This window comes from Mobula hypostoma, chromosome X1, assembly GCF_963921235.1.
Source record: "Mobula hypostoma chromosome X1, sMobHyp1.1, whole genome shotgun sequence".
Taxonomy (NCBI): Eukaryota; Metazoa; Chordata; class Chondrichthyes; order Myliobatiformes; family Myliobatidae; genus Mobula; species Mobula hypostoma.
Window position 1 is genome coordinate 49,253,985 of NC_086128.1, and position 27,559 is coordinate 49,281,543.

A 27,559-nucleotide genomic window follows, 5' to 3' on the forward strand; every position below is an offset into this window, starting at 1 on the left:
GAGTAGGCTAATTCATGTGTTTGCATGGTTTCAGAAATATTGAATTAGTGGGAGTCATTCAGCTTGGGAAAAATGGAAAAACTGGAAAGTTGAGGTTATTTGAACATATCTTTATTTAGGAAAGGACAATACAGACGGAAAATGTCTGAAAATCACACCAATAAGCAAATATAGGACATCATTTATTACCAAAGTCAATGTGTTCATCTCCATCCCATGTTTCATAATATTCAAATATGAAAGGAAAATTAATTAACTGTACAATTTCAATAGAGGTTGTCCAAATATCGAACAATTTAAAATCTACCTTTGTAGGTTGACTTTGTTTCATATAATTTTTCTTTCACTGATATGAGCAGTCTAAAAGTATCAAATCCAAACTGAAATCTCAATATAGAAACATTCCAGTCTTATCTATAATCCAAAATATGGAAGAAATTTTGATAGTAGTCAAAATATTGATGTATCAAGGATGGATAATTAAAATGTGGGATGGATCATCAAAGCAACTTAGATGAATGGAACTGATGGCAAAACTGAGCGCTGTTAGTACTGCAAAAATAAAACACACACAAAGGATTCTGGCACCTTAACTAGTAATTATTGTTACTAAAATATAGCACTTCAAGGTTAAAATACTTGAAAGAACCAGGAACTACATTCCTTTGAATTCAGCCACTTATATAAATCATTGATCAGCATATTTATTTTAAGAAGCCTGAAGAATAGATTCCTCAAAAGAATTTCAGTAACTAAATTGTTGCTAATCACTCAGAATCATGCATATTGATGAAGTTGGGGTGAGGGTGATGTGGATTTTGATCTGTTCCAATTCATGGGCAGGGGAGGATTGGCTAAGCTTGGAAACCAATTTCTCAACTTCAAGAACATATTCGTTCAATTTCAGTGGAAATTTGGGAACATCCAGAAACCTGCTCTGAAGAGACAAATCCTTAACCAGGTTTGTTAAGGATAGAGCATAATTCCACTGTTATGTTCTCTTTATAAGCTATTTGTTGACCACGAGGTATAAGAGAACTTTGTCCTCCCTCCCTTCAATCTTCCGTTATGATCACCCCCCGCAACCCTAATAACCCAAACTTGCATTGTTTACTGTTCTTACTCCATATTAACAGTCGGACTTCACAACTCCCCAACAATGTTCGGTAGTTGCTGTTTACTTTTCTCTCCCAATTGTTAACCCAATTCTGACTGACCCTCTTCCCCACACACCAACCTACAATAATTCTTGTTTATCCTACGCTCAGCTGATACCTGGTTTGGCGTTCTCCCTGACTCCCCCCACCACCAACTTTTGAGATTTCCTGATCCCTACACCTCCCCTTTTCCAAACTCCCTCACAATGGGCAGCTCAACACTAATTTATTCCCTCCCTAACCCCATCCTCCCAGCACACCTAGCCAAAATACGTTTTTCTGTTTGCTGAACGTAGTGAATGTAGTCCCCTGTTATGGCCTCTGTAGAGAGCATTCCTGCTGTCAATGTGGCTGTTTGACAGGTAAAAAATAGCAAAATATATTTTAAAAAAACTTGTTATTTAATTAAACAGAACCCCCATCTCCTGACTTTCTAGCTTACTCCTCCAACCCTGCCCTACCAGAAATACACACCACACCATCAAATCCCTCCCTACAAGTATTGGGGCCTAGGAAACCCCATATAAGCTCAAGTTAAAAAAATAATTATAATTTTCAGGAATTACATTTGTGTGTTGGAATGTAATTTAATAAATTTGAGATAAAAGGGTTAGAAGTATAACAGCAAAAGCATTTAGCATTGTTATTTGAAGCTGCAGTAATATTATTATAGAATTGGGACCAGAACAGTGAACAACGTTTCACATGTGACACATGAAACAAGCAATATGTGTTTCATATTTCTCTGGTATTCATGTAAAACTTCAGGAATTTTGGGTAAAGGGCTAAAAGTTGTACTTTTGTCATCTAGTCTATTCTGTTTCTCGTTTTAAAAGTAAGGATGTCCATTCATATCAAGTTACCATGACAACAGTATGACTTCATTTAGCCCCAAGGACTGGGATAATATTGTGTTTTGACAACTGTACAACTTTGAAACTCACTCCCCCTTTTGGCTATTGTGCATATTTTCATTAATTCACAAGGAAAAATATGTAAGACAACATTGAATGCTTCTGTTGTTTCTTAAACTACGTTTTGCTAACAGTTACGTCCGCAATGAGTCTGGATTCCTTTAAGATGGCATTGGTATCTCATCGTAAACATCTTTGCCTGTTTTCTCATCAAATATAGGTTCCACTTCATCTCCATCCAGCTTCATAAAAACATAAAAATATTGTTATTTCACTGTATTTCTGAACGTATGTAAATCCTACCAGCTCAGTGAGAGGACTGTGGTGACAGATAAACTAGAGATAGAAGATGAAATCCACATGGCCTATAAAAAGTATGCACGCCCCGCTGAAACTTTTATGTTTTATTGTTTTACAACATTGAATCACAGTGGATTAAATTTGCCTTTTTTGACACTGATCAACAGAAAAAGACTCTTTTGTATAATAGCGAAAACAGATCTCTACAAAGTGATCTAAATTAATTACAAATATAAAACACAAAATAATTGATTGCATAAGTATTCACCCCCTTTAAGGCTGATTTATACTTCTGCGTCAAATCGACGCTGTAACCTATGCAAGTGGCCTACACGCGTTGTGAGCATTTATACTTGTGTGTTGGTGTGTCTGCGTTGCTCTGCAATTCGCACACGTCACGCATGCGCACACACCTGCCCGTGCAAGTCTTCATGGTCATGGTAGTCTTTCTCGGGGTAAACAAGTTTAAAGCGAGCTTCTTTTTTTGTAAAAGTGAAATGTGTCCTCCATAATTTCGGAGGTCTGTAAAGCTTTATGGAAAGCATTGCAGCCAGAGTTCCTTCCCTGCCCTTCAGTCGGCCACTGGGAAGCTATTGCAGCGTAGGAGGAAATGCGATGCTACCAGGCGGACCAATCACAGCTGTTGTGGTCTGCGTTGCCGCAATGCATAGTTACATTTTGGGAGAGGTGCACGTCAGGCTACGGCGTAGGGGTCCGCGTAGGCACTGTGTAGGGTTCGCGGCTACGCCGTACCTACGGCATCGATTTGACGCAGAAGTATAAATCAGCCTTTAATATGACACATCAAATCATCACTGGTGCAGCCAATTGGTTTTCAAAGTCATATAATTAGTTAAATGGAGATTACCATGTGCAGTCAAGGTGTTTCAACTGATTGTAGTGAAAATAATCCTGTATCTGGGAGGTCCAACTGCTGATGAGTCAGTATCCTGGCAAAAACTACACCATGAGAACAAAAGAACACTCCAAGCAACTCCGTGAAAAGGTGATTTCACTGTGATTCAATGTTGTAAAGCAATAAAACATGAAAACCTCCGAAGGGGATGGATATGTTTTATAGGCACTGTATATAGGAAAGATGCCAGGAAGAAGTAGAACCATCCTGGCTGTGGAAGACAAATTAAACTAAATCTCTTCTGCCTGTACATTATTCATATTCTTCCATCCCCTGAATATTCATGTACCTATCTGATGTCCTTTTAAAATCCTTTACTTATCTATTTCTACCATCACCCCTGGCAGCCTGTTCCGGGGACTACCCCTCTTAAAAAAACTTGCCCCCCACATCTTCTTTAAATTTTTCTTTCCAAACTAAAATGCATATCCTCTAATGCAAACATGAGGAAGCCTGCAGATACTGGAATTTCAAGCAACACATATAAAAGTTGCTGGTGAACACAGCAGGCCAGGCAGCATCTCTAGGAAGAGGTACAGTCGACGTTTCAGGCCGAGACCCTTCGTCAGGACTAACTGAAAGAAGAGCTAGTAAGAGATTTGAAAGTGGGAGGGGGAGGGTGAGATCCCAAATGAATGGAGCCAAGAGCTGGACAGTTGATTGGCAAAAGGGATATGAGAGGATCATGGGACGAGAGGCCTAGGGAGAAAGAAAGGGGGAGGGGGGAAGCCCAGAGGATGGGCAAGGGGTATAGTGAGAGGGACAGAGGGAGAAAAAGGAGAGAGAGAAAAAGAATATATGTATAAATATATATACTTCTCTAACTTCCGTTAATGTCCCACCTCCCCCTCATACCCCATCCATTATTTATTTATTTTATATATATATATATATATATATATATATATATATATATTCTTTTTCTCCCTCTGTCCCTCTCACTATACACCTTGCCTATCCTCTGGGCTTCCTCCCTCCCCCTTTCTTTCTCCCTAGGCCTCCTGTCCCCTGATCCTCTCATATCCCCTTTGCCGATCACCTGTCCAGCTCTTGGCTCCATCCCTCCCCCTCCTGTCTTCTCCTATCATTTCAGATCTCCCCGTCCCCCTCCCACTTTCAAATCTCTTACTAGCTCTTCTTTTAGTTAGTCCTGACGAAGGGTCTCGGCCCGAAACGTTGACTGTACCTCTTCCTAGAGATGCTGCCTGGCCTGCTGCGTTCACCAGCAACTTTTATGTGTGTTGCATATCCTCTAGTATATTTTTACCCTGGAGAAAAGATTCTAACTGTCTACACTCTCTGTATCTCTCATAATCTTTCAAACTTCTATCAGGTTTCCCCTTATCCTCCATCCCAGAGAAAACAACCCAAGTTTATTCTACCTCTCTTGTTAGCTCATACCCTCTAATATAGTCAGCATCCTGGTAAGCCTCTTCTGCACACTTTCCAAAGCCTGCACATCCTTCCTGTAATGGGACACCCAGAATGGCACACGATACTTTAAGTGCAGCCTAACTAAAGTTTTATACTCTATGGCTGCAAAATAACATTCTGATTCACACTCAATGCCCTAACCAATGAAGGCAAGCATGCCATATGCCTTTTTTGCCACCCTATCTACTTATATGGCATTTTCAGTGAGCTAAGGACTTTGACCCCAATCCTTAATCCTGGACTTCCAATCCTTCCAAATAAGCATTGGTGGTTGGGAACACAATGCATGCCCATATCCCAAAGTATCTTCATGACAGAGTGAAATTCAATTTAAAATCTACAAGAAATTTTCTGAATTTCTCTTAGTTAAGCATTTGGAAACTTACACATTTCATCTCTAATGCTGAGAAGATCCTGGTAAGCGCAAACATTCTGAGGGGGACGGTAAGAATGAGAATGAAAGGGAAAGCCAATGAAAATCTGGATTTATTGATTGCCCACAGAATGGCAATGCAGATTAACTGAATCAAAGTAAAGATGTGCATACGCCTGGTACGGACCTAGAGGAAAAAACACAGAAATATTTAAATTGGAATGATGCAAACATTCATGCCCACAAACAACTTTGCCAACTCTTGCTGTTGGTTCTCTTAGTAGGAGAAACTCTCTTTCTGTTTATCTAGTGCTGCCAATTTGGAGGTGAATGCAGTCCCAATTTTTATGGATAGGCATTGCACAATGGTAGGTCATTTACAATGTAATGCCCTTATATGAGTGGGACTGAATATGTTATCCCTTCACAGCAGCTGAAAATTCAACCGTCAAGACCAAAAAGGTTTTCAATGCTGCCGAGAGGCCCTGACATTCAGCAAAATATCTGAAAAATCAATTTTAGAAATAATTTTGAAAACACTTAACAGGAATGCTGAATACTTCCAAATAATTTAAAACATTAAAATAAGCACAAACAATTAAATAGTTATAACTTGCTTTGTTCTATATTTCCTGCAGATATAAAACGCTCATTCAAATATGTGGGCTCACAGATCTATGGAACAGCGTAAATGTCAAGGAATTTCAATAAGCTCCTGCTCAGCTATTTCATGCAGAATCCAGAGGCTGAATATTGACAGGGAATTTCTGAGTGTTTCTTTCAGAGACCTCCAAAACTGAATAAAAACTGAGAGCTTAATCAGAAGTTAAAGCTTTCAAGATAGTTCTGGGGACAGGTCCTGTCCATGGAGCTGGATACTTTGTGCCAGCAAGGTAGGCCCTCCACATTCAGATCTGATAGAGGCAGCAAAAGGTGACAGTGAGCATCTATTAAACCTGTCACGACAAAATTTGGGTTAATATGTAATCAAGCCAGAGCATGCACAGAAATTGAAATAAAGAGAGAGAAAGAAAATTAATTTTATCAAAGAAATGGAAATAACTAAGGAACAAAAATAAATTTAGTTACTTTTTCAAAATCTATTAATTGTTATAATCAGAGCAAATTAAATTCATAACATACTTAGCTTAATTTTCAGTATTGAAGAGTTTTATTTAAAATAATTGAAATATTACAGCATTAAAAATAGAATGGATAAGTCCTCTCTTTTCAGGATGCAATTATTTAAAATTTATCGCATACCTAATTTATTGCCATTCCCTATGTGTTTCAAAAATAAATTTCTTTGCGCTATTAGCCCAACATTTTAGGACATTTTGAGCGCCACAGTTCCCGAGAAGATATTGGATTGCGTAGAGGGAGAGTAACTATAAAAGAAGCAAGTGGGAGCAGTCACCACATTTTGCACACCACAGCTCCCAAGGAGACATTGAATTGCGTAGAGGGAGAGCGAGTTTACAGTAAATGAGCAGGGTTGCTCGGCACATTTTGCGTGTGACAGTTCCTGAGGAGACATTGGATTGCGTAGAGGGAGTGGGAGTTTAAAAGCGAGCTGAAGTAGTCAGGACATTTTGCGCGCTACAGTTCCTGAGGAGACATGGATTGTGTAGAGAGGGAATGTGTTTAAAAGAAGCGAGTACAGACACTCAGCACATTTTTGCGCACCACAGTTCACAAAGAGATATTGATTTGCGTAGAGGGAGTGCGAGTTTAAAAGAAGTGAGCGGGTCAGTCACTACATTTTACATGTCAGTTCCCGAGGAGACACTGGATTGTGTAGAGGGAGAGTGAGTTGAAAAGAAGTGAGCAGAGCCATTCAGCACATGTTTGCGCGCCACAATTCTCAAGGAGACATTGAATTGTGTAGAGGGAGAGAGAGAATTTAAAAGAAGTGAGCGGGGGCAGTTGGTACATTTTGCGCGCCACAGTTCCCGAGGAGACGTTGGATTGTCTAGAGGGAGAGTGAGTTGAAAAGAAACAAGCAGAGGCAGTCCACATTGTTGCGCACCACAGTTCCTGAGGAGAGATTGGATTGCGTAGAGGGGGAATGTGTTTAAAAGAAGCGAGCACAGGTAGTCAGCACATTTTTGCGCACCACAGTTCTCAAGGGTACATTGAAATGTGTAAAGGGAGAGAGTATTTAAAAAAGGTGAGCGGGGGCAGTCAGCACATTTTTGCGCACCACAGCTCCCAAGGAGATTGCATTGCGTAGAGGGAGAGTGAGTTTAAAAGATGCGAGTGGGGCAGTCTGCACAATTTGCATGCCACAGTTCCCAAGGAGACATCAGATTTAAGCGGAGCAGCCACTGTGTGAGTGGACCAGTGTTAGAGTGGTGAGTTGAGGCTTTGGCTCATCGAGGCTTCGGCGAGGAGAGGCATGGGCTGTAGGTAGATTTTTCTCCATTATTTATTCTTTCTTTCTTTCTTATTTCACATTTATAGCAGTGGGACTGCCAGACAGGATAGTAGAATGCTCCTCTTTCAGAATGTTGGAAGGGAGGGAGACATTCAGTGGTCCTGATAACTAGACCTGCAAGAAGCGCATCCAGCTGAATCTTCCAATCGACCATGTTCAGGAGTTGCAGCTGGAAGTGGATGAACTCCGGATCAAGCAGGAGGCTGAAAGGTTGATTGGTAGGACATACAAGGAGGTAGTTACACCCAAGGTGCTGGCCACAGGTAACTGTATGACCATCAGGAGGGGGAAAGGGGAGAGGCAGCCAGTGCAGAGTACCTCTGTGGCCATTCCCCTCAACAACATGTATACTTTGGATACTCTTGGTGGGGGGGGGGTGACCTAGCAGAGGAAAGCCACAGCAGTCAGCTCTCTGGCACTGAGTCTGGCTATGCAGCTCAGAAGGGAAGGGAGGAAAAGAGGCAAGCTATGGTGATATGGGATTCATTGGCTAGGAGGGAGAAGAAGTGGAGGGATGGGTTAGTAAATTTGCTGATGACACAAAGGTTGGGTGTGTTGTGGATAGTGTGGAAGGCTGTCAGAGGTTACAGTGGGACATTGAAAGGATGCAGAACTGGGCCAAGACAAGGCAGATGGAGTTCAACCCAGATAAGTGTGAGGTGGTTCATTTTGGTGGGTCATATGTGATGGCAAAATGTGGTATTATTGGTAAGCCACTTGGAGTGTGGAGGATCAGAGGGATCTTGGGGTCCAAGTCTATAGGACACTCAAAGCTGCTGCACAGGTTGACTCTGTGGTTAAGAAGGCGTACGGTGTATTGGCCTTCATCAATCATAGGATTGAGTTTGAGCTGAGAGGTAATGTTGCAGCTATATAGGACCCTGGTCAGACCCCACTTGGAGGACTGTGCTCAGTTCTGGTCGCCTCACTACAGGAAGGATGTGGAAACCATAGAAAGGGTGCAGAGGAGATTTACAAGGATGTTGCCTAGATTGGGGAGCATACCTTATGAGAATAGGTTGAGTAAACTCGGCCTTTTTTCCTTGGAGTGATGGAAGATGAGAGGTGACCTGATAGAGGTGTACAAGATGATGAGGGGCATTGATCATGTGGATAGTTAGAGGCTTTTTCCCACGGCTGAAGTGGCTAGCACAAGAGTTCACAGTTTTAAGGTGCTTGGAAGTAGGTACAGAGGAGATGTCAGGGGTAAGTTTTTTTACGCAAAATTGGTGAGTGTGTGGAATGGGCTGCCAGCAACGGTGGTGGAGACAGATACAATAGGGTCTTTTAAGATACACCTGGATGGGTATCCCGAGCTCAGAAAAATAGAGGGCTATGGGTAACCCGAGGTAATTTCTCAGGTAAGGACATGTTGGGCACAGCTTTGTGTGCCGGAGGGTCTGTATGGTGCTGTAGGTTTTCTATGTTTCTATGTTTCTAGAAAGGAGATTCTGTAGACAAGAATGAGATTCCCAGATGGTATGATGTCTCCTGGGTGCCAGGATCAGGGACATCTCGGATCAAGTGCACAGTATTCTGAAATGGGAGCAGCCAGAGGTCGTGGTCCACACTGGCACCAATGATATGGGTAGGAAGAGTGACAAGGTCCTGCAAAGTGAGTTCAGGGAGTTAGGTTTTAAGTTAAAGGGCAGGACCTCCAGGATTGTCATCTCAGGATTTCTATCCATGACACATGCAAGTGAGGCCAGAAATAGGAAGATCATATAGCTTAAATCTCAGGATTGCTACCAGTGCCACATGCAGGCGGGTTTAGAAATAGTAAGATAGCACAGATCAACACGTGGCTGAAGACATGGTGCAGGAGAGAGGGCTTCAGATTTATAGATAATTGGGCAGTTTTCCAGGGAATGTGGGACCTGTTCTGGTGGGACGGTCTACATCTGAACTGGAGGGGGACAAATATTCTTGCAGGTAGGTTTGCTAGAGAGGCTCTGGTGGATTTAAACTAGATACAAGGGGGGAGTGGAACCAGAGTGTAGGAACAGATGTAGGGAAGAAGGAAGAAAAAGAAAATAGTAAAGCTGTTTGCACCGTTAGTGATGAACAGAGAGTAAGGGGTGGAAAATTTCTTAAATGCATTTATTTTAATGCTAGGAGCATTATAAGAAAGGTGGATGAGCTTAAAGCATGGATTGATACCTGGAAGTATGATGTAGTAGCTATTCGTGAAACTTGGTTACAGGAGGAGTGTGATTGGCAACAAAATATTCCTGGATTTAATTACTTCAGGTGTGATATAATTGGAGAGACAAGAGGGGGAGGTGTTGCATTGCTTGTCAGAGAAAATATTACATCGGTGCTCTGGCAGGATAGATTAGAGGGCTCGTCTAGGGAGACTATTTGGGTGGAATTGAAGAATGGGAAAGGTGTAGTAACACTTATGGGGGTGTATTATAGACCACCAAATGGGGAGTGAGAATTGGAGGAGAAAATTTGTAAGGAGGTAGCAGATATATGTAGTAAGCACAAGGTTGTGATTGTGGGAGATTTTAATTTTCCACACATAGACTGGGAAGCCCATACTGTAAAAGGGCTGGATGGTTTGGAGTTTGTAAAATGTGTGCAGGATAGTTTTTTGCAGCAATACATAGAGGTATCAACTAGAGAAGGGGCAGTGTTGGATCTCCTGTTAGGGAATGAGATAGGGCAGGCGACGGAGGTATGTGTTGGGGAGCACTTCGGGTCCAGTGATCACAATACCATTAGTTTCAATATAATTGTGGAGAAGGATAGGTCTGGACCCAGGGTTGAGATTTTTGATTGGAGAAAGGCTAACTTTGAGGAGATGTGAAAGGATTTATGAGGAGTGGATTGGGACAATTTGTTTTATGGGAAGAATGTAATAGAGAAATGGAGGTCACTTAAAGCTGAAATTTTGAGGGTACAGAATCTTTATGTTCCTGTTAGGTTGAAAGGAAAAGTTAAAAGTTTGAGAGAGCCATGGTTTTCAAGGAATATTGGAAACTTGGTTTCCAAAAAGAGATATCTACAATAAATATAGGCAGCATGGAGTAAATGAGGTGCTCGAGGAATATAAAGAATGTAAAAAGAATCTTAAGAAAGAAATTAGAAAAGCTAAAAGAAGATATGAGGTTGCTTTGGAAAGTAAGGTGAAAATAAATCCCAAGGGTTTCTACTGTTATATTAATAGCAAAAGGATAGTGAGGGATAAAATTGGTCCCTTAGAGAATCAGAGTGGACAGCTATGTGTGGAGCCAAAAGAGATGGGGGAGATTCTGAACAATTTCTTTTCTTCGGTATTCACTAAGGAGAAGGATACTGAATTGTGTAAGGTAAGGGAAACAGGTAGGGAAGTTATGGAAACTATGATGATTAAAGAAGAGGAAGTACTGGAGCTTTTAAGGAATATAAAAGTGGGTAAGTCTCCGGGCCCTGACAGGATGTTCCCTAGGACCTTGAGGGAAGTTAGTGTGGACATAGCAGGGGCTCTGACAGAAATATTTCAAATGTCATTAGAAACGGGGATGGTGCTGGAGGATTGGCGTATTGCTCATGTTGTTCCATTGTTTAAAAAGGGTTCTAAGAGTAAACCTAGCAATTATCGGCCTGTGAATTTGACATCAGTGGTGGGTAAATTGATGGAAGGTATTCTTAGAGATGGTATATATAATTATCTGGATAGACAGGGTCTGACTAGGAACAGTCAACATGGATTTGTGCGTGGAAGGTCATGTTTGACAAATCTTATTGTATTTTTTGAAGAGGTTACTAGGAAAGTTGACGAGGGTAAAGTGGTGGATGTTGTCTATATGGATTTCAGTAAGGCCTTTGACAAGGTTCCACATGGAAGGTTAGTTAGGAAGATTCAATCGTTAGGTATTAATATTGAAGTAGTAAAATGGATTCAACAGTGGCTGAATGGGATACGCCAGAGAGTGGTGGTGGATAACTGTTTGTCAGATTAGAGGACGGTGACTAGTGGTGTGCCTCAGGGATCTGTACTGGGTCCAATGTTGCTTGTCATATACATTAATGATCAGGATGACGGGGTGGTAAATTGGATGAGTAAGTATGCAGATGATACTAAGATAGGTGGCGTTGTAGATAATGAAGTAGGTTATGAAAGCATGCAGAGAGATCTAGGCCAGTTAGAAGAGTGGGCTGAAAGATAGCAGATGGAGTTTAATGCTGATAAGTGTGAAGTGCTACATTTTGGTAGGACTAATCAAAATAGGACATACATGGTAAATGGTAGGGCATTGAAGAATGCAGTAGAACAGAGGGACCTAGGAATAATGGTGCATAGTTCCCTGAAGGTGGAATCTCATGTGGATAGGGTGGTGAAGAAAGCTTTTGGTATGCTGGCCTTTATAAATCAGAACAATGAGTATAGGAGTTGGGATGTAATGTTGAAATTGTACAAGGCATTGGTGAGGCCAAGTTTGGAGTATTGTGTACAGTTTTGGTCACCGAATTATAGGAAAGATGTCGACAAAATAGAGAGAGTACAGAGAAGATTTGCTAGAATGTTACCTGGGTTTCATCACCTAAGTTACAGAGAAAGGATGAACAAGTTGGGTCTTTATTCTTTGGAACGTAGAATGTTGAGGGGGGACTTGATAGAGGTGTTTAAAATTATGAGGGGGATAGATAGAGTTGACATGGATAGGCTTTTTCCATTGAGAGTAGGGGAGATTCAAACGAGAGGACATGAGTTGAGAGTTAAGGGGAAAAAGTTTAGGGGTAACATGAGGGGGAACTTCTTTACTCAGAGTGGTAGCTGTGTGGAATGAGCTTCCAGCAGAAGTGGTTGAGACAGGTTCGATGTTGTCGTTTAAAGTTAAATTGGACAGCTATATGGACAAGAAAGGAATAGAGGGTTATGGGCTGAGCGCAGGCCGGTGGGACTAGGTGAGAGTACGAGTTTGGCATGGGCTAGAAGGGCCAAGATGGCCTGTTTCCGTGCTGTAATTTTTATATGGTTATATGGTTAAAATGTGGCTAAGGAGTTGGTGCAGGAGGGAGGGCTTCAGATTTTTTGATTATTGGGCTGTCTTCCAGGGAAGGTGGGACCTGTACTGAAGAGATGGTTTGCACCTGAACTGGAGGGGGACTAATATCCTAGTGGGAAGGTTTGCTTGTGCTGCATGGGAAGGGGGCTGAGCCCTGGTTTAAATTAGAGTTGCAGGGGGGTGGGAACCAGAGCACAGAGCAGATAGTGGAGTGGTTGTGGAGAAAGAAGTTGTTGAGTCTACATACAAAGTCAAGAATCAAAAGGTTCAATATGGTGGGACTGATGTTGAAGCTGCGTATATTTCGATGCAAGGAGTATTGTAGGAAAGGAGGATGAGCGTTGGGCATGGATCAGCACTTGGAATTAGTGAGACTTGGCTGCAGGAAACGCAGGACTGGCAGCATCATGTTCCAGGGTTCTGTTGTTTTATATGAGACAGAGCGGGAGGGACTAATGACGGAGGGGTGGCATTACTAGTCAGGGAAAATGCCATGGCAGGAGAGACTGGAGAGCTCATCTACTGAGGCTTTATGGGTGGCACTGAGGAATAAGAAAGGTATGATCATCTTAATTGGATTATATTATAGACTACCCAACAGTCTATGCGATTTAGAGCAGCAAACTTGTGGAGAAATTGTAGACGGTTGCAAGAAACATAAGGTTGTGCTAGTAGGTGATTTTAACCTTCCACATATTGACTAGGATTCCCATAGTGTAAAGGGCTGGATGGGAAAATGTTTGTCAAATGTGCTCAGGAAAGATTCCTTAATCAGTACATAGAAGTCCCAACTAGAGAGAGTGCGATAACAGGTCTCCTATTAGGGAATGCAACAGGGCAGGTGACAGAAATTTGTGTAGGGGAACACCTTGCATCTAGTGATCATAATGCCATTAGTTGCAAGGTAAATATGGAAAAGGATAGGTCTGGTCCTTGGGTTGAGATTCTAAATTGAAGAAAGGTCAATTTTAATGGTATCAGAAATGATCTGGCAAATGTGAATTGGGCTAGGTTGTTTTCTGGCAAAGGTGTACTTGGTAAGTGGGAGGTCTTCAAAAGTGAAATTTTGAGAGTACAGAGTTTGTATGTTGTTGTCAGAATAAAAGGCAAGAATAACAGGTTTAGGGAACCTTGGTTTTTGAGAGATATTAAGGCTCTGGTTAAGAAAAAGGAGGAGGTGCATACCAGATATAGGCAGAAAAGAGCAAATGTGGTACTTGAGAAGTACAAGAAATGCAAGACAACACTTAAGAAGGAAATCAGGAATGCTAAAAGAGCAAAAAATTGCTCTAGTAGACAAGGTGAAGGAGAATTCCAAGGGCTTCTGCAGATTTTAGGAGCAAACTGATAGCAAGGGTGTCATAAGGAGGTGGCTGGGAACAGACCCAAGTGCAAGACACAGACATTGAAGTACTAGGGACAGGACTAGGATACAGGGTGAGGATTAGGACATGGACACGAAAACTGGGAAGCTGGAACAGGACTGGACAAGAGAGCTAGGAGCCTGGACTTGGACTCCGAGCCAGAGACTGGACAAGGACCCAGAACCTGGGTCTTACCTCTGCCTCGGACCCCAGAACCAGGCAAGGATGTGACTTGGCTGGCAGGCAGGACGAAGCTTGAGACCAGAGGCTTAAGGCGAGGCTTGAGACCAGAGGCTTGGGGTCTTGAAGCTCCTCCTGGGCAGGGCGTGGATCACCTGGGCAGGGACAGGAAGGGACAGAACCAACTGTAGGTAATGGCAATATGGCCTGGCTTATCCAATGGAGGCAAGGGACAGAACCAACCGTAGGTAATGGCAATACGGCCTGGCTTATCCAATGGAGGCAAGGGACAGAACCAACTGTAGGTAATGGCAAGACGGCCTGACTTACCCGGCGGAGGCAAGGGACAGGAAGGGACACAACTAACTGCAGGGTAACGGCAAGATGGCCTGAATTACCTGGTGGAGGCAAGGGACAGGAAGGGAGCTAGGTACAGGGTGGCTCCAAGAGAAGACTTCAGGCGAGACAAGGCGAGAGTTACCAACAAGACAAGGCAAGGCTTCAGGCAATGCAAGGCAAGACAAGAACTTCAGGCCAGGCGAGAGTTACTGGCAAGACAAGGCTAGGCTCCTGGCGAGGAAACAGAAGGGAAGGGATACAAGGAGTAAGGACAAGAACAATCCAGCAGCCACACCCTGGTCTCTGGAGGTATTGATGCAGCCAGCTCCAATGAGAATCAGCTGCCTCAATTAGTGCTCAACAATAACAGAGACAGGGTAGACAGGAAAACCTGGAGCAAGGGTTGATGGACCGGACCGTGAACCGGAATGTGGACTTCACGGACCAGACCATGACCAAGGGCAAAAATTGGTCCTCTGGAAGGTCAGAATGGTCACCTATGCATGGAACCGAAAGAGATAGGGGCACTCTTAAATGGAATTTTTGCATCTGTATTTACTCAGGAGATGGACACAGAGTCTATAGAAGTGAGGCAAAGCAGCATCAACTTCGTGGCCCCTATACAAATTACAGAGGAGGAGATGTTTACCGTCTTGAAGCAAATTAAGGTGTATAACTTCCTAGGGCCTGACAAGGTGTTCCCTCAGACCCTGTGGAAGGCTAGTACAGAAATTGCACAGGTGTCTGAGGATTGGAGGATAGCTAATGTTCCATTGTTTAAAAAAGGCTCTAAGGATAAGCCAGGAAATTACAGGTCACTGAGCCTGATATCAGTAGTAGGAAAGTTGTTAGAAGGTATTCTAAGAGACCAGATACATAAGTATTTCAATAGACGGAGACTGACTAGCAACCTTAGCAAGGCTTTTGACAAAGTCCCTCATGTAAGGTTGATCAAGAAAGTTCAGTCGCTTGGTATTCAAGATGAAGTAGAAAATTGGATTAGACATTGGTTTCGTGGGAGAAGCCAAAGAGCAGTAGTAGATGGTTGTCTCTCTGACTGGAGGCCTGTGACTAGTGGTGTGCCGCAGGTATCGATGCTGGGTCCTTTGTTGTTTGTCATCTATATCAATGATCTGGATGATAATGTGGTCAACTGGATTAGCAAATTTGCAGATGACACCAAGATTGGGAGTGTAGTGGACAGTGAGGAAGACTATCAAAGCTTGCAGTGGAATCTGGACCAGCTGGAAAAATAGGCTGAAAAATGTCAGATGGAATTTAATGTAGACAAGTGTGAGGTGTTGCACTTTGGGAGGACCAAACAGGGTAGGTTTTACACAGTGAAAAATTGGGTACTGAGTAGTGTGGTAGAACAGAGGAATCTGGGAATATAGATCCATAATTCATTGGAAGTGGTATCACAGGTAGATAGGTTTGTAAAGAAAGCTTTTGTCACATTGGCCTTCATAAATCAAAATATTGAGTACATGAATTGGGATGTTATGTTCAAGGTGTATCAGACATGGGTAAGACCTAATTTGGAGTTTTGTGTGAAGTTTTGGTCACTTACCTACAGGAAAAATATGAATAAGACTGAAAGAGTGCAGAGAAAAGTTACAATGATATTGCTGGGACTTAAGGACATGAGTAATAGGGAAAAGTTGAATAGGTTTGGACTTTGTTCTCTGGAATGTAAAAAAAAATGAAAGGAGATTTGATAGAGGTATACAGAATTATGGGGGGTATAGATAGGGTAAATGCCAGCAGGCTTTTTCCACTCAGGTTGGGTGAGAGTACAACTAAAGTTCGTGGGTTAAGGGTGAAAGGTGAATTGTTTAAGGGGAACATGAGGGGGAACTTCTTCACTCAGAAGGTGGTGAGAGTGTGGAATGAGCTGCCAGCACAAGTGGTGGATATAGATTTGATTTCAACATTTAAGAGAAATTTGGATAGGTACATGGATGGGAAGGGTATGGAAGGCGATGGTCCCAGTGCAGGTCAATGGGACTTGGCAGATTAATGGTTCGGCACAGATTAGATTGGGAGAAGGGCCTGGTTCTATCCTATAGTTTTCTATGACTCTATGACAACTTGGATTATAACATTCTAATTTCTGCATTTAATTGCATATTTGCAGTTGCTGTCTAATGTACACTTTAATGCCTATAAGTATTGAAGGTATCAGCCTTACTTTGAGAGAAACTTCTGGCCCATGGTGACCAGTCACGAATGAACTTAATACTAGTACTTACTTTACGTGTGTAGGCAATGTCTGGGTGATACTTAGGTGGGATGAACAGCAGTAGTAAACGATCAAACAACTGGATTCCACTTAAAGATGTCACTCCCATGTACAAAAAGATTCCAAATAGCGCAGCAAGTGGGATATTCCGCAAAATATTTCCAATCAAAATAGACAGGCCTGGAAAATTAATCCATTTGTCATATTGAAATTCCTTATATTGAGATGCTATAGCCATGACATATGCTTATTTCCCTGATATCTCAGATTTGAGATTGTTTTTACAGCTTGCAATGAAGCATCAGGTGATGGAGCTTACTGCAGATATAATATAGATTCACAGCTCAGCTATCTGAAGTCTGGTGTTCTTATTTTTTAATTCCTAAATGGAATTTGTGTCACCAACAAGACCAGTAAAAACGGTGCTTGTTGGTCCATTTCAAAGGATAGCTAAGAGTTAACCACATTGATGGGTCTGAGCTTACAACTGGTAAGACCAGATAAAGACAACAGATTTCCTTTAATGAAAGATAGTAGTCAACTAGATGTGATTGTACAACAATCTAGTAGTTTAATTCTTAATGGTTTGCCAACAAAGAGCAGAACAATTCCAGTCTAATGAAATATTGCCTGATCAGCCATCAGCAAAGTAATAGAAGGATTCACTGGCAATGCTGCAAAGCAGCACATATGCAAAAACAACCAATGGATGGCAAGTTTAGGTTTTGTTAAACCCACTGGGCTTCAGATCTCATCACAGTCTTCATCTAAAAACAATTCGAAGAACTGGATTTCAGAGATGATATCAGGGTTTCTGTCCATAATATCAAGGTAGCATCTGACCAAGTGTGACATAATGGAGTATTGTTGAAACAGAATTCAATGGGCATCAAAGGAAAAGCGCTCAATTAAATGAAGTCATAATTTTCCCAAAGAGTCTATGACTGAAACATGAACCCTGTTTCTCTTTCCACAAATCCTGCCTGAGCTGCTGAATGTTTCCAGCATTTTCTGTTTCTGCCTTACACAAACATTAATAGTTGTGATAGTTGGAAATTAATTATCCCAGCTCCAGAATGCCATTGCAGCAGTTCTTTAAGGCAGTTTCCTGGGCCCATCCTCACCAGCTGTTTCAACAATGACTTTTATTTTATCATAGGAATAGAAGATGGGATGTTCTCTGCTGTTGTGTGTGTTCCTCAGAAAATGAAACTCTCCATGACTGCATGCAACAACGTCTAGGCTGGGCTGAGATGAGATAGGGAACAATTGTGCTGCAGAGGTATCAGTTCCAAATTCCCTTGATGTTTAATGGCAAGAATCTCCTACTATCAATATCCTGGATTGGGCCACCATTAACTGGAAGCTCAACTGGACTAACTATGTAAATCACCATATTATATAATTACAGAATGTTTATAATATGGACAGAGGACTTTCAGGTAGTTAAGGCCAACTTCCTTCAGACCTGCAAATTCTTTCCTTTCAGATACTTTTCCCAGCTCCTTTAGAAAGGATACAATTGAATCTGTTTCCACTGCTATCTCAATTGTGCCTTCCAGGCCCTAACCACTCACTTCAATGGGAACTCTGCCAGTGTACTTTGGTTACAAGAGCATGGTAGGTGGGTATCACGCAGGGAGGGACTTTCCTCTTAACACCATAAAGCCTTTCCAAAAGCACAAATCAGCACCATGATGGGATACTTTCAACTTGACTGGGTGAGTTCAATTTAGATAACTTAAGTATCCTGCTTAAATGTACCTCATCTGGTTTCCATCATTGGTGTACTGTGGCAGCTCTGCATGGTATCTAAAAAAGTATAGCTAAGGTTACTCTGAAATCCCCAAATCCATAGCCTCTACCATCAAGAAGAACAAGGGTTTCCAGTGCATGTTCCCTTCATTTGACTTGAAAATGTTGTTGTTGTTGGATCATAATCCTAAAGCACCCCATCCAATTGCATTGTGGTCATGCCTTCACCGCAGGAGATGCAGCAGTTCAGGAGGTGATTTGCCAACCCCTTTCATTCTTACTCACCGATTAGAATGGCAACAGCAAATCCAGTTATTCTCTGCTCCTTAACTTCTTGAATCTGGGGCTTGTGGCCTGGTGGAACAGATTTGCTCATCACAGTAAGGGCATTGCAGTGAGTGACGGTCCTCACAGTTGTTGCACTGAGCCAAGGCACTCCAAAAAGGGAACTGATCCCTCCCATTAGCACAATCAGCAGTAAGTCCAAGTGGAATCCAGAACCTTTCACCATTTTCCGATCTGGCTTACTAACAATGAGGCTAATAGAAACAAAGAAGAGTTGAGACCAATATTAATGTCAACATGAAGTCACTATCCACCCCATTGTTTTCTTTATTTGGCAATTTCAACCGAGAAAAGGGAGGCGGAGTGAAGTTAAGATGTCGCTAAACGGTGGCTCCTTTGCTTACATCTTCGGAAACAGCTCTATTTCTATCTTAATATCTTAATTTTTTGAATACCCTGATCTGAAGTTACACGCTGACTTCAGTTCTTTGCAGGAATGGAACCCGTTCTTGGGGTTTCAGGGTTTGGCCTGAAAGTCTGGCTCGGATTTGGAAGCCAAATCTCAGGGCTCTGGAGATGGGTGGATCAAGGGTCAGTGTTATGGCAGGAGACCCGTGTGTCATAGAACACAGAAAATAGGTGCAGGAGTAGGCCATTTGGCCCTTCGAGCCTGCACCGCCATTTATTATGATCATGGCTGATCATCCAACTCAGAACCCTGTACCAGCCTTCCCTCCATACCCCCTGATCCCCCTAGCCACAAGGGCCATATCTAACTCCCTCTTAAATATAGCCAATGAACTGGCCTCAACTGTTTCCTGTGGCAGAGAATTCCACAGATTCACCACTCTCTGTGTGAAGAAGTTTTTCCTAATCTCAGTCCTAAAAGGCTTCCCCTTTATCCTCAAACTGTGACCCCTCGTTCTGGACTTCCCCAACATCAGGAACAATCTTCCTGCATCTAGCCTGTCCAATCCCTTTAAGATTTTATATGTTTCAATAAGATCCCCCCTCAATCTTCTAAATTCCAACGAGTATAAGCCTGGTTCATCCTGTCTTTCTTCATATGAAAGTCCTGCCATCCCAGGAATCAATCTGGTGAACCTTCTTTGTACTCCCTCTATGGCAAGGATGTCTTTCCTCAGATTAGGGGACCAAAACTGCACACAATACTCCAGGTGTGGTCTCACCAAGGCCTTGTACAACTGCAGTAGTACCTCCCTGCTCCTGTACTCGAATCCTCTTGCTATAGATGCCAGCATACCATTCGCCTTTTTCACCGCCTGCTGTACCTGCATGCCCACTTTCAATGACTGGTGTATAATGACACCCAGGTCTCGTTGCACCTCCCCTTTTCCTAATCGGCCATCATTCAGATAATAATCTGTTTTCCTATTTTTGCCACCAAAGTGGATAACTTCACATTTATCCACATTAAATTGCATCTGCCATGAATTTGCCCACTCACCCAACCTATCCAAGTCACCCTGCATCCTCTTAGCATCCTCCTCACAGCTAACACTGCCGCCCAGCTTCGTGTCATCCGCAAACTTGGAGATGCTGCATTTAATTCCCTCATCCAAGTCATTAATATATATTGTAAACAACTGGGGTTCCAGCACTGAGCCTTGCGGTACCCCACTAGTCACTGCCTGCCATTCTGAAAAGGTCCCGTTTATTCCCACTCTTTGCTTCCTGTCTGCTAACCAATTCTCTATCCACATCAATACCTTACCCCCAATACCGTGTGCTTTAAGTTTGCACACTAATCTCCTGTGTGGGACCTTGTCAAAAGCCTTTTGAAAATCCAAATATACCACATCCACTGGTTCTCCCCTATCCACTCTACTAGTTACATCCTCAAAAAATTCTATGAGATTCGTCAGACATGATTTTCCTTTCTCAAATCCATGCTGACTTTGTCCGATGATTTCACCGCTTTCCAAATGTGCTGTTATCACATCTTTGATGACTGACTCCAGCAGTTTCCCCACCACCGACGTTAGGCTAACTGGTCTATAATTCCCCGGTTTCTCTCTCCCTCCTTTTTTAAAAAGTGGGGTTACATTAGCCACCCTCCAATCCTCAGGAACTAGTCCAGAATCGAACAAGTTTTGAAAAATTATCACTAATGCATCCACTATTTCTTGGGCTACTTCCTTAAGCACTCTGGGATGCAGACCCTCTGGCCCTGGGGATTTATCTGCCTTTAATCCCTTCAATTTACCTAACACCACTTCCCTACTAACATGTATTTCGCTCAGTTCCTCCATCTCACTCGACCCTCTGTCCCCTACTATTTCTGGAAGATTATTTATGTCCTCCTTAGTGAAGACAGATCCAAAGTAATTATTCAATTGGTCTGCTATGTCCTTGCTCCCCATAATCAATTCACCTGTTTCTGTCTGTAGGGGACCTACATTTGTCTTTACCAGTCTTTTCCTTTTTACATATCTATAAAAGCTTTTACAGTCAGTTTTTATGTTCCCTGCCAGTTTTCTCTCATAATCTTTTTTCCCCTTCCTAATTAAGCCCTTTGTCCTCCTCTGCTGAACTCTGAATTTCTCCCAGTCCTCAGGTGAGCCACTTTTTCTGGCTAATTTGTATGCTTCTTCTTTGGAATTGATACTATCCCTAATTTCCCTTGTCAGCCACGGGTGCACTACCTTCCTTGATTTATTCTTTTGCCAAACTGGGATGAACAATTGTTGCAGTTCATCCATGCAATCTTTAAATGCTTGCCATTGCATATCCGCCGTCAATCCTTTAAGTGTCATTTGCCAGTCTATCTTAGCTAATTCATGTCTCATACCTTCAAAGTTACCTCGCTTTAAGTTCAGAACCTTTGTTTCTGAATTAACTATGTCACTCTCCATCTTAATGAAAAATTCCACCATATTATGGTCAATCTTACCCAAGGGGCCTCTCACGACAAGATTGCTAATTAACCCTTCCTCATTGCTCAAAACCCAGTCCAGAATAGCCTGCTCTCTAGTTGGTTCCTCGACATGTTGGTTCAAAAAACCATCACGCATATATTCCAAGAAATCCTCTTCCTCAGCACCCTTACCAATTTGGTTCACCCAATCTATATGTCGTCGGGGGAACTGGAAAATCTACTGCTGTGTGTCCGAAGACCCGGGATCTTTGAGATCTTCAGACACAGAGCTCGAAAAAAGTGACGTAATGGACTTCTAACATGGTAAACCAGTGAGTTGTTTGTTATGTCCCCCCGCTCGCTGGGAAAATGGAGACACCTCTTTCTCCCTTATTAGGGAGAGAGAGAACCTGCGGTATGTCGAATACTGGGTGAAATGCGAACTCTTTGGGATAACTGCAAGTTTGTGTCTTCGCTATTGCTTTGATCAAGCTTGAGTGCTCGGTGGTGGTGCCAATGCTTTTTTTGCTGTTGGGGGGAGGCGGGATCGTCGCTCGTTGCCACTTACGCACGGGAGGGACGGGAGCTGGCGGGATTTTGCGGTTCTAACATTTAACTGTTGTTCATTTTTTGGGGTGTGTCTCTGTTTTCATGGATATTTGCAAGGAAATAGCATTTCAGAATGTATATTGTATACATTTCTCTGACATAAAATTGGACCTTTGAACCTTTGAACCTTTGAATTCTATGGTTCTTAGCAGACACTTTAGGATGGCCAAAGATAGATCCTAAGAGATATTCAAAAGTTTCTACAAAGAAGTTAGACAATAGACAATAGACATTAGACAATAGGTGCAGAAGTAGACCATTCGGCCCTTCGAGCCTGCACTGCCATTCTGAGATCATGGCTGATCATCTACTATCAATACCCGGTTCCTGCCTTGTCCCCATAACCCTTGATTCCCCTATCCATAAGATACCTATCTAGCTCCTTCTTGAAAGCATCCAGAGAATTGGCCTCCACTGCCTTCTGAGGCAGCGCGTTCCACACCTCCACAACTCTCTGGGAGAAGAAGTTCCTCCTCAACTCTGTCCTAAATGACCTACCCCTTATTCTTAAACCATGCCCTCTGGTACTGGACTCTCCCAGCATCTGGAACATATTTCCTGCCTCTATCTTGTGCAATCCCTTAATAATCTTATATGTCTCAATCAGATCCCCCATCAATCTCCTTAATTCCAGCGTGTACAAGCCCAGTCTCTCTAACCTCTCTGCATAAGACAGTCCGGACATCCCAGGAATTAACCTAGTGAACCTACGCTGCACCTCCTCCACAGCCAGGATGTCCTTCCTTAACCCTGGAGAACAAAACTGCACACAATACTCCAGGTGTGGTCTCACCAAGGCCCTGTACAAATGCAAAAGGATTTCCTTGCTCTTGTACTCAATTCCCTTTGTAATAAAGGCCAATATTCCATTCGCCTTCTTCACTGCCTGCTGCACTTGCTCATTCACCTTCAGAGACTGATGAACAAGTACTCCTAGATCTCTTTGTATTTCACCCTTACCTAACTCCACACCATTCAGATAATAATCTGTCTTCCTGTTCTTGCTCCCAAAGTGAATAACTTCACACTTATTCACATTAAACGCCATCTGCCAAGTTTCTGCCCACTCAACCAGCCTATCCAAGTCACCTTGAATTCTTCTAACATCCTCATCACATGTCACACTGCCACCCAGCTTAGTATCATCAGCAAACTTGCTGATGTTATTCACAATGCCTTCCTCTAAATCATTGACGTAAATCGTAAACAGCTGTGGTTCGAATACCGAGCCCTGTGGCACCCCACTAGTCACCACCTGCCATTCCGAGAAACACCCATACACTGCTACCCTTTGCTTTCTATCTGCCAACCAGTTTTCTATCCATGTCAATATCCTCCCCCCAATGCCATGAGCTCTGATTTTACCCACCAATCTCCTATGTGGTACCTTATCAAATGCCTTCTGAAAGTCAAGGTACACCACATCCACTGGATCTCCTGCGTCTATCTTCCTGGTTACATCCTCGAAAAACTCTAATAGATTAGTCAAGCATGATTTGCCCTTGGTAAATCCATGCTGTCTCAGCCCAATCCTATCACTGCTATCAAGATATGCCGCTATTTCATCTTTAATAATGGACTCTAGCATCTTCCCCAGTACTGATGTTAGGCTACAGGGCGATAGTTCTCTGTTAGATTTGGACAGTGAGAGGAAATTGAAGGAGTAATTTCAACACAGAACTTGGATTACTGAAGGCCATTAATTTTCTTTGTTACAGACTTTAATCTCAATTACCAATCAGTAAAATCAGTATTGTCCAATAAACAGTCCCTTTGAAATTCTGACTTCCATAGGAAATTCTGACTTCCATAGGAAATTAGGTGGATGGACAATTCTTACAAAACAAACCTTAATATATACTGAAATTTGAAAGTAACTTGATAACACTTCCTTCAGCCTGGGAAAATCCCTCAATGAACTTAAGGCCAGTATTTTAAGCTGTGATTCAGTATTACTTTCTAGTACCTTAGGCCACAGATATTTTTGTTAAAAGACTTACGTTGTTATCTGAGATTCCATGAAGATAAGAATAAAAATCAGCATGGCTGGAATAGCTGAGGCAGGTATTACCCATAAAGGTATATCATTTAGAGGGTGGATAAACCAAGTTCTGTTATTGTAGTTTGTCACCTGAAGACCATCAGGAACATTGAGTTTCTATAATGAAAAGAATTAGATTGAATTTTAAATAGCTTTGTGTGAACTAAAGATACCAACCAGCATTATTGACTATATTTTAAGTTTAGTCAAGTGAATAATCAGGGGAAAAATCTGACACCACGTTCAAGAGACCATGTCAAATTAGTGAGCTATTCACATTGGAACAGATTTTCCTTGCCTCATATGATGTGAGGGTGTCCACCTATAGCGATTCAACGTACTCTCCTGCATCAGAGATTTTAGGAGCCTGACGAGATGGTCCAGATCAAGTGGCTTGGTCAAATTAGTTTGTATCTGATGTATTGAGGAAGTTATAACATTTAAAATACTTCATGGTTTGTCTGGACAAATAGTCTAATTTATCTGACTATTCAGATTAGCTGTAATCATACGCAGTGAAACTTCAATAGTCTGGCATATTTGGGACTTTGGCAGTACCAGATTAATAAATTTTCTGGTCTATTAGATTAATATTCCAATAGAATGCTGCACAGTATGTCAATCAATTTCTCAGTGGACCGGGTAAGATTAAAGGGAGTGCAGAACATTGTATCCAGGTCAGTTGAAAGAAAGTGTGGGAACTGGGGCCCTGGCAGTGGGAGAAATCGGCTCTCACTGAGTCAGATGTAACTGCAGGAACTGGGGCCCCAGTGAGTGAAAGGATGTTTGGGAACCAAGGCCCTGATGAGATTGAAGGGCGGGCAACAGACATTACTTAGTGTGCCAGATGCTAAGCTAATGGAATTTCTGAATATTCAGATAGCGGATTATTAGAGTTTAGTCGTACATACCTAAATGGAGTTGACTGTAGATTTTTCCAAGGACGTAAAAGGAAATGAGGAAGAGTCACTAAGATAATAAGTGCTGATAAGCAATTAACTGCTAATTCTCCTGGGAGAATTCTAATATTAATACCATTTAGTTTTGAAGGTATTAGCAAAGTGGTCGAGAAGACACCAGTCATCTGCACAGATGCACCCTCCCGGTGTCACCAATTGTCCTCAATATCTGATCAATCACCAATATTAGAGTTTCTCAATGTTCTGGTTATCTGAAGTTACTATAGAATGTAGCTAGGTCTCGTTCACTGACTGACTGGTGTGTCATTTGGGAGATGACCTGATGTTAGAAATATTTTGCATATCCTATCCATATTCTCCATAACAATCACCTCTCCACAACTCACTACCCCATTTAAGCGAGAGAATCTTTTTAAATCAGAAGATTATCAGAGAGTCTATTAACCTGTGTGTAGGTGTCCTTAATGAAGAAATCTACTAGCACCATGGTAAGGATGGCAATGGGGACTCCAAAATCACCAATCACACGTCGGATCTAAAAGAAGAAAAAAAGAGCTTTGTTCACGCTAAGGCTTATAACAATTATAAAATGCCAGTACAAGCATGCAGTTACCTAAGTGGAGTTCTGGGTACTTTGGGCGTGGATGTGGGATTTACTTAGTAAACTTTTTCTCAATGAACTGTAAAGGAATTTGGGGGAAGGGTGGCTCTTATTTGATATTGCTTTATTATTGGCACCTGTACTGAGATAAAGTGAAAAGCTTTATTTTTCATGCCATTCAGACTGATCATGCCATAGATAAATATATCAAAATAGTAAAAAGAAAATCAGAATGTAGAATTAGGAGTTACAGAGAAGATGCAGTGCAGGTAGATAAATATACTGCAAAGACAATATTGACATAAACTGGAAGATCAAGATTTCATCCTTTTGTGTGTGAGAGGTTCAAGAATCTGATGATGGTGGGATAGAAACTGTCTTTGAGCATGGTGGTAAATGCTCTTAAGTTTTTGTATCATCAGCCTGACAGGAGAGGGGAGAAGGGAGAATGACCAGGGTAGGAGGGGTTGGCTGCATTCTTGAGGCAGCAGAAAGTGTAGATGGAGCCAGTGGAGTGGGAGGAGGGAGGGGGTTGGTTTGTATTACTCTAAGACTCTATCTGTCTAAGGTCTAAATTGTGTTGGATATAATCCCATGAGAGATGGCTTAGTTTAGGAAGACTAGATAGAATAATTGTGTATGAAGAACCAAAGAAATTACATAATCTAAAATATTTTGCAGTTAATATGTATGAAATTTATAAGCATGTTAACATATCTCGTTTGAGGAAACAAACATATCTCATTTGAGGAAACATGATTTGTCTAGTTTTCCTGACCATTTGAACAAACATTGCACATATGAACACAGACATTTCCTTGAAAATTTATAACATGTTCAAAAAGGGGCAGGTTAACATTTACAACAGCAGAATTACTCACAGCTCCTGGGAAAAATTGACTGGTTTTCAACTGTCTTAGAAAAATGGCAATAGTGAAGGTTCCAAACATTAGCACAAGGGACAGAAGAGCTGTATTAGGTTGAGGATGTTTTTCATACTTGTTATTTGCATCAGGCACACTTGTGTTGTAATGCTCCATCAAAGGGTGGCTTTTAAAAATCTGTTTTTTGAAAAACAAGCAGCAATGAGTAAAAAAGAGCTTACTTCTATTACCTACATACAGTATCTTCTGAATGAAAAGTCACTCACTCAATAAGTAAAGGATGGACAATTCAATCAAGAAGTACAATGCTTCCTGAAACTAACCTTCACTTGAAACTTACCATATCATGTTTTTAACTGTCCATCCATGCTTATTCAATTAAAACAATTTAAATAAAAGATTACAGTCATCTCACATTTAACATTACAGTGATATCCTGTTCTACAGTCATATGTTTGTGAAGAAAAGGTAGACCAAGGAGATGAATTATCATATTTTTCAATGACATTTCTGATTAGCAATTTGTTCTAAAAGATGGAAGGTGTGTGTTGGGGATTGGTCAATTATTTGAAATATGTTGGTAGGTCTGATTGCAAAGAATTGGGTGCATGGGGTCGAAACACCTGGGCTTTGATGATGCCAGGATTTATGAAAAATGGAAAAATAGGACCACAGAGATTTCAAGGGAATGCCCTTCTGACTGTGCAGGAGTGCATGCTAAAATCATAGCTAATGGGACATCATCTGATGAGGTAACGTGGACAGCTTTTCACTCCTTATCTGTTAGTAAATCTGATTTCTGTTAGATGGGCATGGTTAAAATTGCCTTTTTATATCACCAATTAAAAATTACAATAAAAATAAATTAACAACACTATTACTATTATTCTCACACACTCTGTTAATGGTATTCACATGGTTTATCTCGCACACTCT

General features: G+C 41.8%; 1 protein-coding gene across 3 annotated transcripts in view; it reads right to left on the reverse strand.

The window, feature by feature from the left end:
* Positions 1–530: 530 nt before the first annotated feature.
* Positions 531–27,559, reverse strand: part of LOC134340197 (anion exchange protein 2-like) — an 84,951-nt gene continuing 57,922 nt past the window's right edge. For 2 of the 3 annotated variants that reach the window (XM_063037172.1, XM_063037173.1), the window contains 7 exons: positions 26,621–26,800; positions 25,584–25,673; positions 24,178–24,335; positions 18,691–18,944; positions 16,661–16,830; positions 5,108–5,281; positions 531–2,313 (listed from right to left, as the gene is read on the reverse strand). In XM_063037172.1, the coding sequence (XP_062893242.1) occupies positions 2,233–2,313; positions 5,108–5,281; positions 16,661–16,830; positions 18,691–18,944; positions 24,178–24,335; positions 25,584–25,673; positions 26,621–26,800 (1,107 nt within the window). In that variant the 3' untranslated portion in view covers positions 531–2,232. The remainder of the gene's footprint in view (positions 2,314–5,107; positions 5,282–16,660; positions 16,831–18,690; positions 18,945–24,177; positions 24,336–25,583; positions 25,674–26,620; positions 26,801–27,559) is intronic. The other variant, XR_010016494.1, reaches the window with a different exon arrangement.